The 11,819-nt window shown below is 37.2% G+C and overlaps 1 protein-coding gene across 1 annotated transcript; it reads right to left on the bottom strand.

The window, feature by feature from the left end:
* Positions 1 to 202: 202 nt before the first annotated feature.
* On the bottom strand, positions 203 to 2,449 carry LOC112829265 (heat shock cognate 71 kDa protein-like). The gene has a single exon (XM_073904743.1). It carries the CDS (start codon positions 2,375 to 2,377, stop codon positions 437 to 439), a length of 1,941 nt encoding a protein of 646 aa, XP_073760844.1. The 5' UTR covers positions 2,378 to 2,449; the 3' UTR covers positions 203 to 436.
* Positions 2,450 to 11,819: the final 9,370 nt, after the last annotated feature.

Raw genomic sequence — 11,819 nt, 5'->3', positions numbered from 1 at the left:
GTTCCATAACTATGTATGGGGATGGATTTTATCTAGACTTACTATGCTGATCATTTTGCAACATACACAAATATTGAGTTATTATGTTATACACCTGAAACTAATATTGTATATGTCAAGTGTACCTCAATAAACAAGCAAACAAATGATGAATGCTCCCTAATTCCAAAGTAGGATTTCTTTTTTTTTTTTTTTTTTGGTGCCAATTAAATACCGTTTTATTTAAGACATTGCATTTTCCACTTAACAATAACAGTGCTTATAAAGTGCAATGTTCATTTCCTTTCCCTGTGCACGTATTTCATATTCAAGTATCAAGAATGCCCAGTTTATTTATACTATAGCAGCTCAACATTAAAACTGCCATGGAATTTGCTACAAATTTGGGTCCTTCGAATATTTTGTGGAACAATGCTAGACCTATTCTCAGGTTGGCTTAATCAACCTCTTCGATGGTGGGTCCAGAGGAGGCACCACCAGACGGAGGAGCTCCACCACCAGGGAAGCCTCCAGGCATTCCTCCTGGCATGCCCCCTGCACTCTGGTACAGTTTGGTAATGATAGGATTGCAGACTTTCTCCAGCTCTTTCTGCTGGTGTTCGAATTCTTCCTTCTCTGCAGTCTGGTTCTTATCAAGCCAATTGATGATTTCATTGCACTTGTCAAGAATCTTCTGTTTGTCCTCGTCATTGATCTTGCCCTGAAGTTTTTCATCTTCAACAGTTGCTTTCATGTTGAATGCATAAGACTCAAGTGAATTCTTGGAAGACACCTTGTCCCGCTGTTTCTCATCTTCAGCTTTGTACTTCTCAGCTTCCTGGACCATGCGCTCAATGTCTTTCTTGCTCAAGCAGCCCTTGTCGTTAGTGATGGTGATCTTGTTCTCTTTCCCTGTGCTCTTATCCACAGCAGAGACGTTGAGGATACCGTTAGCATCAATATCAAAAGTGACTTCAATCTGAGGAACGCCACGAGGGGCAGGAGGGATGCCTGTGAGTTCGAACTTGCCAAGTAGGTTGTTATCCTTGGTCATGGCACGCTCCCCTTCATACACCTGAATGAGCACAGCAGGCTGGTTGTCAGAGTAGGTAGTGAAGGTCTGTGTCTGTTTGGTAGGAATAGTAGTATTACGCTTGATAAGAACAGTCATGACTCCTCCAGCAGTTTCAATGCCAAGAGAAAGTGGAGTGACATCCAACAGCAGCAAATCTTGAACATTTTCAGATTTGTCTCCAGAAAGGATGGCTGCCTGGACAGCTGCACCGTAAGCAACAGCCTCATCAGGGTTGATGCTCTTATTCAGTTCTTTCCCGTTGAAGAAATCTTGTAGAAGCTTCTGAATCTTGGGGATACGGGTAGAACCACCCACCAGCACAATATCGTGGATTTGAGACTTGTCTAGTTTGGCATCCCGAAGGGCTTTCTCTACAGGGTCCAGGGTGCCACGGAACAGATCAGCATTTAATTCTTCAAACCGGGCACGAGTAATAGAGGTATAGAAGTCGATTCCTTCATATAGAGAATCAATCTCAATACTGGCCTGCGTGCTGGAAGAAAGTGTGCGCTTAGCACGTTCACAAGCAGTACGGAGACGACGAACTGCCCTCTTGTTTTCACTGATGTCCTTCTTATGTTTGTGCTTGAACTCTGCAATAAAATGGTTGACCATCCTGTTGTCAAAGTCTTCTCCACATAAGTGGGTGTCTCCAGCTGTGGATTTGACCTCAAAGATCCCATCTTCAATAGTAAGGATTGACACATCAAAAGTGCCACCTCCCAAGTCAAAAATCAGCACATTCCTTTCAGCACCAACCTTCTTGTCTAAGCCATAAGCAATAGCAGCAGCAGTTGGCTCGTTGATGATTCGAAGTACATTGAGACCAGCAATAGTTCCAGCATCTTTGGTAGCCTGACGCTGAGAGTCATTGAAGTATGCAGGTACCGTGACAGCTGCATTGGTAACAGTCTTCCCAAGGTAGGCCTCTGCAATTTCCTTCATCTTCGTCAAAACCATAGAGGACACCTCCTCTGGATAGAAACTTTTTGTCTCTCCCTTGTATTCTACTTGGACCTTAGGCCTACCAGCATCATTCACCACCATAAAAGGCCAATGCTTCATATCAGATTGGACAACAGCATCATCAAATCTACGTCCAATCAGGCGCTTGGCATCAAAAACTGTGTTGGTGGGGTTCATCGCAACTTGATTCTTTGCAGCATCACCGATCAATCGTTCTGTGTCAGTGAAGGCGACATAACTTGGAGTGGTTCGGTTTCCCTGATCATTGGCAATTATTTCCACTTTCCCGTGTTGGAAGACATCCACGCAAGAGTAGGTGGTGCCAAGATCAATGCCAACCGCAGGTCCCTTAGACATGGTTGCTTCTGTGTGGGCCTGGCTCGGCTTGAGAAGAATTCAGAGGTCTGGTGATTTAGCCCAGCATTCAATGAGCCCAAAGTAGGATTTCTTAATCTCAGCTCTGTTAACATTTGAGGTGGAATGATTCTATTTTTTTAAGATTTTATTTATTTGACAGAGAGAGACACAGCTGGAGAGGAAACAAAAACAGGGAGAGTTGGGAGAGGCAGAAACAGGTTTCTCACCGAGCAGGCAGCCTGATGTGGGGCTCGATCCCAGGACCCTGGGATCATGACCTGAGCCAAAGGCAGACGCTTAATGACTGAGCCACCCAGGTGCCCCAATAATTCTTTTTTTTTGTGGGGTACTGTCCCATGTGTTGTAGAATGTCTAGCAGCATCCCTGGCCTGTCCACCAGATACCAAAACATCCTCCCCCTACTTGTGAGAATATCTCCAACACATTGCCAAATGTCCCCTAGGGGCAAAATCACTGTCTAAAAGTAAAGAAAAATGATCTGACTTTAAAAAGTTCTACCTTATCTTGATCATATTTTTCTTTACAAAAATATTTCTCATGTGCCATATAGATAAGTAACATAATAAAGAAGTGACTTTTGAAACAAGGGAGAAAACCTGATTAGGAGCTGCTTCTTGTGGACACCATTGGCAGATCTCATTTCTCTTCTTTCTCCTATGACACAAAATCATTTTTTGGGTCCTCCCCAACCCTGCACCCACAGATGTGTATTAGTATGTGTACTAATCCCACTCTTCTCCTCCATCCTAAAATCCCTGAACAATAATTCTATTTTTGTTATCCAATCTGTCTCTATACTTCGATTGGTGGGGATGGATTACAATGGAAACAAGATTGGTCCAGAAATATCGTCCTGTCTTCAGACTTTCTCCAATACCCTCCCCACACTAAGTTTCATGAAAATCAAATTTAAGTTCAAGAAGCAAATACCATCAGACCTTCATCAGATGTACTGAAGTTGCTGCTTCTTTTCTTCATGTTTTTAAATTAAGTTTAGGGTTGAATTTAGTCATGTCTCTTACACCACTTTTCATAAAATAGTAACTACTTTCAGGAAAAATTAGGAATATTACTCCAGATATTACCTTTAAAATATATGTACATTTCCTACTCCATTTGTATGTTTTGTAAGGTTAACGCTGAATTTTAACATAAAGATGGGATTTTTTCATTGATTGCACAATCATTTGAATGCAAATTATAATTTTCAAGGATGTTAATATTGAAGCATATGCCTTCTAACTTAACCCAAAGGGGACAGTAAGAAGGTCCTACAACATCTTCATCTATAAGGTTACAGTCACTCTTTTCCTCCAACTCATTTCAAATTTGGCTAAAAACATCTCCCACCCACCCCACCCTCAATGTTATTCTCAATTTGCAACCAAATGCAAATGAGTTCATCCAGTAAAGACTCGGGTCCTTTCCTTTCAACCAGAAACAGTGACCTCAGGAAGAAGAGAACATTTGTATTCTGATCTTTTTGTCAGTTGTCTACTCCAACTGGACAAACAAGGCAAAAGTAATGTAGCCTGCTTCTCTCACAGAATTCAAGAAAGAACTAACTTTCCCAAAGTGAGTTATAATTTGATGTCAAAGTGCAATTTAGATATATGTACATTATGTCTTATTTCAATGAATTCTAAGCATATCTGAAAAAATGAATCAAAATATTTTTTCACCTGACCAATATCTAAGTCTTAATTTCTTTTTAAAATTACATGTTAATTCTAAAGGCAGATAAATAAATGGAGACCACATCTTTTTTAGTCTTTGGAAAGAATTGTCATTTTATTCCAAATTGTCTTCTTCTAATATATACTAAAAAGAAATACGGCCAAGAGAAAATTCCATAAATTCAGTTCCCATTTATATGAACTATAAAATATTATACCTTTATTTATTTTACTAATAATTACATTTTTATGTCATTGGTAATGACATTTTTGGATTGAATGAGACCTCATAGATTTTCACATAGCCATGTTTGTTCTTTTTCTGAATACAGTAACTTCTTTGAAAGTAATGATTTTAACTAGTGTGTTGTGTTTTATCTCATAAATCAATATTAATATAACAATATTGAACACTTGAATATAATAATATTGAACACTGTAAGCCTTTATGAAGCACTATGAATATATAGTCTCACTTAATAACTCAAATGATCCTCTTGAGGTAGGTGCTGTCCTTTAATAGATATGAAAACTGAGGCTTTGAGATTTTAAGTAACTTCCCAAAGTTGGCCAACAAGTAACAACTGGATTCAGGATTTGAATCCTAGCCTCTCTGACTCCCAAACTCAGATTCTAATGACTCCACTTTATCTGATATACATGTGAGGAAAACACTATAATGCCTTACTGCTCATACATCTCTTGACCAACAGCATCAACATCACCAGGGAACTTAAACAAACAGAATCTCAGGCCCCAGCCCTTATCAGAATCTGCATTTTAAGAACATCCTAGGTAATTCCTATGCACATTAAAATTTTAGAAATACTCATCTAGTGGATACTGGTGGGTTGTCTTCTTAGCAAACATTCCATCCTTTTCCAGAATGTTCACAATTTTGGTTTAGAAAACCACATAGTTCCAGCAAAGATAACTCCATACCTAGCTACACAATCCGCATTAAACTAAACTATCAATCCCATCAGAGTGAGTTTCACATTTTTGCTGGGAATGTTGGCACAAAAATTTGATTCATCAAGGCCAGGTAGATAAAGGGCAGATATATGAGCTTAGATACAGAAGCCGGAGAGACAGACAGAGGACAGATTATTCAGAAACAACAAGCCATGCCATATATTTGAGAATTTCTCTTAAGATGAATCCATTTTAACTGTGTGTGTGTGTGTGTGTGTGTGTATGTGTGTGTGTGTGTTGGGGATTGACATAATCAGATTTTAAAGACTACTTTGGCTACATGATTAAGAAATAATTAAAAGAATGACAAAGCCCTAAGGCAGAGGCCAGTCACAATCTGTTTCTGCAGGATACATTAGAGAGGCTCATAGTTTAGATCAGGGTGATGAACAGGGTGAAAAAGACAGTAAACAAATTCTAACAATGTTTAGGAGGTAGAATCAATAGCCTAAGTAGTTGGTAGACTATAATAAGGAAGGTATTTGGAAAAGCCTCAAAATACCTGGTTTGAGCAACTGGGGTGATAACCTTCACTCAATCTGAATAAATAGAAGCAAAGTAGGGACAGGATGAAGAGTTTGGTTTTGGACAAGTTGGACTCTCAGCTGGACTTACAGTTCAAATCCATGTTCATTCCTTGCCATGATTTTCTGTTCTTAATCATTATATATCCTGACTACATACCAATTGTTTAAAAAAGTGGATAATGCAAAGTCTTCTCCATTCTGACCTACCCTTTCCTCGAAGTTAGTCTTTAATATATTTGAAGTTTTACTGATATGCAATGTAACTAATTCAGAAATTTGAGCACTTTTCTCCCCCTGTATTAAGCACTATCTTAGTGTGAGTAAAATTTCTAAAGGGAAAACATAACCTATAATCAGGTCGCTTACAGAAGAAAAGAATCTTGTAAGATTGACTTCTCTCCTGCTCCATTCATTGTTAATGATCACTAATGAGAAGGAAGTAGGATTTGGTTCACATCTGATCATCCCATAAATTAAAATCATCTAGAATCCTGGTCATGTGAGCATTGTCAGCTCTCTTCAGTATGCGGCCCCCATTTTTTTATTTCAGCTCCTTTAAGATAAGCTTCCAAATGCCGAAGTACTCAAGATACAATCTACTGAATTCTGGGTTCCAAACCTTGAAGCATTAGGATTTGCTGGAGTAAAATTTGAAGATTTTTTAAATTTTCCTGTGACTGGATGTTAGAGGGGATTTTTCAGTCTCTGAAAACCATCTACTGAAGAATCATGTACAATGAACTTACATCTGCCTTAAAATCGCCACAGAAGCCCAGGAATCTCTAAAAACATCGATGGCAATTACAGCATTTAATTTCCTATTATTCAGATGTTTCCAGAGGACATGATATATCCATTTATTTATGTTTATCTTGTGTTTGTTTTTAAATAGTCAGCAACCTCGAGGAGACAATAAGGTAACAAAACTGTTCTGACAAATAATTCACAAATAAACAGTTCAGTAATTAAAGTTGCTCCAAATGTTTTCACTCCTCAGCAGATGCAGTTGTTTTTGTTGTTTTGGGGTTTTTTTTTAGGGAAAGAAATAATTATGTAGCTGCCATAAAAAATACTAGCAAACAAAGAGGGCAAAATTTGTTTCTGAGAGAATAAGTATTGTTTAAAATCACATTAAAGTATGCAACTCCCATGCTGATTTTTTTGCTGTGGTAGCTGAAAGGCCCACTGTAACCTATAAATGAAGAAATAGCATATAAAAGGGAATATATATACGTGCCCATTTGGGATTGGCAAAGAAAATTTCATATACTACTCCCGTCCAAGTAATTAGGCCTTTCAAGAGACTGATTTTTTATTTTTATATATGAAATGAATAGGAGAGTGTTAGACCAACTCTGCATACATACTGAATGTTCTGTCTGAATGCTGATATTTTCTGTTCTGGAATATAAATACAATGGCTAATCTGTTTTCTGAATTGGATGACTCCCCTGATTATGAGAGAGAGAGAGAGAGAGAGAGAGAGATATGGGGGGTAGAATGAATGGAACACAAGAAGAAATATTTGCAGTCCAGAAATATCCTGACATATTTTTATCTTCTAACAGGTGAAAAGGGAGAAAAGTCCTTTATAAACTCAGCTTTTCTAATTATTATGGAGCAAGGTATTGGTTTTTAAAAGTCATCCTAACCTTAAAGTACGTTTTCAATTTTCAAGTTAAAAGCAGTGTTATAAACTAATGTTATAAACTAAAATGATTCAAGCATGTTTTCAAAAATCTATTTTATGAGTACTCAGGCTAATTTCAAGTCTGAAACTGTGTTCAACAGAGTATGAGTCTTCGGTTTGATTTTTCTCTTATTTATTTTAAATTAAGTTAGGAAAAGACAGGAAGAAGAAAATAGTATTTATGCATTCCTCCATAGGCTAAGCTTTTAAAATATATGTTATATAACCTTAATAACATTCTTGGGTTACAGTATTATTATCTCAGTTTAAATAATGAGAAAAAAAAACTAAGTCTCAACAATCATCTTTCTATGGTCACACAGTTCCTAAGGGTTAAAGGGTTAAAGTGTAGAGTTGGATTTGAATCTAGATTTGTCTCATTTAAAGTTCTACCTATTTTTGGGGGGGTGCTTAGGCTGAGCTGGGGTCAAAAGAATTCTCACCAGTTAAAATCTATAAGAACATACATAAATTAAGGGCATGAAGCAAGACTGACAGTGTTGCTATTCACCAGTTATAGTTATACCCAACAAAATAAACATTCTTCCCCTAAGCTTACAAGAACATTTTTACAGTGTGTTATTGAACAACACACCATGAAGATCAAAGTTTCATTGTGGTTGACCAACAACACCCAATGTTATAATTTAATTCCACCAGTTATTTAAGAAGTAGCCATTTTTCTCCCATTCCTATATTGGGAATAGCAAGGAAACAAACAAACAAAATTCAAAGCACAGTTCTTGACCCAGAGAAGCCCAATACCTAACTAGAAGGAAAAAGATGTACAAATATGCAGAACATAATCAGAGAGGTAACCAATATATTAACAAGAACACTACAGTGTATAAGACAATTTACAGTAAGTATAAAAAAGTACTGCATATCTCCAGTGGACAACTATGTATTTTTTACCACACACATTTCCTAGTTATCTGATTCCAATCTTTCATTGCCTTTGAACTACTTACAAGTTATAGATAACACTTTAAATTATAGATAAATCATGGCAGTGCAAAATGATTCTTACTTATACACATGAAAGTAAATTTTGGCTGGTAAATGTTCAACTGACTTCTCTCTGCCACTGTGTTAGAAGCCAGTTTGCCCTCCCTCATCTGCACATTCATTTTAATATTCTTGATTTATAAATGTGTCTGTTCTTGGCATTCTCTTTTGAACTAGTTGTAACATCTTATCAGTCCCCTCATTAATAATGAGTTAAGTTTAATCTTTATCACATATTCATTTTATCTCTGTATGAGATTCATGATTTTACTTTCTCCTGAAAATTATTCTTTAACAAATGTATTATAAACACTATTGGTTAGTGTCAAGAGAATGCAAAAGAACAAATGATTTTCTCTGGGTGTGTAGAAGAGAGGTGATAATATATATCCTCTTGTAGGCTGAATGTCTAAAAACATATTATTAAGATGAAAGACACTCTTCTCTGTAAACAAATACATCAGTAATCTACCCATACGATTCAGTCAGGCTATATATATTCTAATAATCTCTGCATCTGTTTGTCCATGAGAAGTGAATCAATATATCTTTCTAATAAGTTAGATTTGAAAGAAAACACACACATACAAGGACTATAAAAATACAAACTGGATTACCTTAACCATTAAAATATTATCCTTTCCATATTTTCAAATGAAATAGAAAAAGAACACTATATCATTCCATCAACCTGTTAGTATTAATAAAGTTCAGTTTCCCAGGGAGACTTTTTATTAATACTTTCAAATTTCTCTTTGATTTGAGGAATAACACGAATATTTTCTCATCATTACCTTCTTCCTCTATTCTTTAGAAGTTGCAATGTTGATTTTTTTCTCTTATGAGCCTTTGACGAGACCAGCCCTGTCTCTCTTGAACATCAGATACAAAATAACTTGGCAACACCAGAGGGTTTCAAAAGACACACAAAAATTTTCTTCTTAGTACTTATTTATTTAATAACTACTTCCAATACCTGTAGCAGTATTTCTATTATTTTTTCCTGAAAAACAATATCTTTGGTAGTAGATAAAATTACAACAGATTGGTTTATTTTTCTCTTATGGGATTTCTGTGTCTATCAGATACTGAGTTACTACTTAAGAGTGCAAGGACAGTCTTCAAACTTGAAGTCATGTCTTATCCCCATGCAGGAATTCAAGTAAGCCATTGGTGCCATCAAAAATTATTAAATATTTTGGCAGATATTTCTGGAAGACCTAACTAAAGGCAACTGAGCAGGAAAAAGAACACATGGTAAAAGAAGTAAGGGAAAAGCATAAATGCAGTCAGTGTGAATGGGGTCCTCTGGAGTTTTGTAAAATAAGTCCCACCATGAAGAGGAGAACAGCCATGGCACCTGCTATGCTTCATCACATCTTCATTACTTCAACAAATGAAGACCAGGATGATAAATTGCTTACCTTTTTCCACATGTGCAAAGAGTTCAACTGATTCCCATGATCTAAATGTTTCTTTTGTTGGACCAATCAGCCAACTTATAAATTGAAATGAGTCATTTTCAGACAAACTGGTAAACTAGATATATAAAGATAGATATAAATACATTCATAACATTTTTAAAAAGATTTTCTTTATTTTACAGAGAGAGAGAGAGAGAGCATGCACACCTGAGCAGGGGGAGGGGCAAAGGGAGAGGGAGAGAATCTCAAGCAGACTCTCCACTGAGTGTGAAGCCACAGGGCTTGATCCCACGACCCCAAGATCACAACCTGAGCCAAAATCAAGAGTGGGTTGCTCAACTGACTGAGCCACCCAGGTGCCCCCCATAACACACAGACACACACACACACATATATATGATTTTATTATATATATATATAAGATTTTATTTATTTATTTGTCAGAGAGAGAGAGAGCACAAGCAAGGGGAGTGGCAAGCAGAGGGAGAAGCAGGCTCCCCGCGGAGCAAGGAGGCCAACACGGGACTCTATTGTTTAACCAACTGAGCCACCCAGGCTTCCCTCCATAACATATTTTTAACTTAAGCTCTACCAGTTGGCAAACTATGCTTGGGTACAAAGCACCAAAACATGCAGACACCCCGCAAAATATTTAGATAATTATTCAACTCTTTAATAAATTTTCTCAAAGAATAAATATTACCCATGTGAGAGGGTAATATTTTTTTTAATTTAGCTCAGAAAACTCATTTGGGTGTTGCAAACTGTGTATCCCTAGAAAAAGAAAGTCTGACTCTTAATTCCAGAACAGTACTTGATTTACACTGCTTTAACAACCCTCATTAGAAATTGTGTTTAAGTCATTTACAAGTGAATCAATCTTCAGAGCCTTAAGACATTGGCCTTCATAAAATTTAAAGAACAGAGAAACTAATACTGTAGAATCAAATCATTTGCATCATCCCTCTCACTAAAAGCTTAAATATTTTAATTAGTTATTAAGAGTCCAGATATTTGATGAAACTGAGGTCTATTTTCATCTCTAACACTTAGTGGCCATATCAGCTCAGGAAGTTCCCTTAACTCATCAAGCCAATTAATTTCTTCATATGTGAAAGAGGGACAGTAATTGTAAATTTCTATTTACTGAGCCCTGCCTTAGTCAAAAGTTCTGGGGTCACTTCTTAAGACTTTTCTAATTCACATATTTTTAAAAATAGAAACTGCTTATACAAATGGCCCCTACAAAACACTTTATCTCTATGGCACAGCATTAGAAGTAAAAATGCTGTAATATTCATTTTTTGTGTTTAAGATAACACATGGAGAAATGATCTGCAGTAAGATGAGAATTGTCTATGAAGATGTCAGTGGTCACACACAGTGTTCACTAAATGAATTGCTTTAAAATAAAAGAATAAATGTAGAGGGAAACTCAGAATGCAGAAATAATGGGCAGAATGTCTCCATGAAGAATGTGGTGAAGCCACCATACCCAACGGCTGTCAGTGTCCCTCAGCATAACCATAGATTGGGCTAAGAAGGGGAGAAAAGCTGATATGAACTCTCAGGTAGTCATATAGGTCCCTGGTCAACTCTCAGGTAGTCATAGAGGTCCCTGGTCAACTTTGTGATTAATCAGTAGTCACCCTCTATCAGGATTTTTAACAGTTCCTCCCTTGCTGCAAGGCCTGAACAGACCTTCAGAACTGTTGCCACAGCCACAGGAAATAAAGTCTTTCCAAAGAGGCACTGCCAAGAAATGGCAATTCCACTTACAATTTTGTAATCCCCAACCTACCTGAAAGGCCCAAGTGCTACCCAAGGCAATTTCCTCCAGTCTTTTTCTAATTCCATCTTCTCATATCTCAGGAATACTACAGAAATAACAGTGGGAATAAAGTGGCTTTTTTAAAGACAACTATCATCAGAAACTTCTATTTTGCATTCTGATACTAGCCTTAGGATAAAACTTTGTTAAAAAAAAAAAAAACACAAATATGGGCGCCTGGGTGGCTCAGATGGTTAAGTGTCTGCCTTCGACCCAGGTCGTGATCCCAGGGTCCTGGGATCGAGTCCCACATCAGGCTCCCAGCTCCTTGGGAGCCTGCTTCTCCCTCT

The sequence above is a fragment of the Callorhinus ursinus genome, unplaced genomic scaffold (assembly GCF_003265705.2).
Source record: "Callorhinus ursinus isolate GAN/ISIS: 27379988/994484 unplaced genomic scaffold, GSC_fseal_2.0 scaffold21, whole genome shotgun sequence".
Lineage (NCBI taxonomy): Eukaryota > Metazoa > Chordata > Mammalia > Carnivora > Otariidae > Callorhinus > Callorhinus ursinus.
This window is presented reverse-complemented; position numbering and strand designations above follow the sequence as displayed.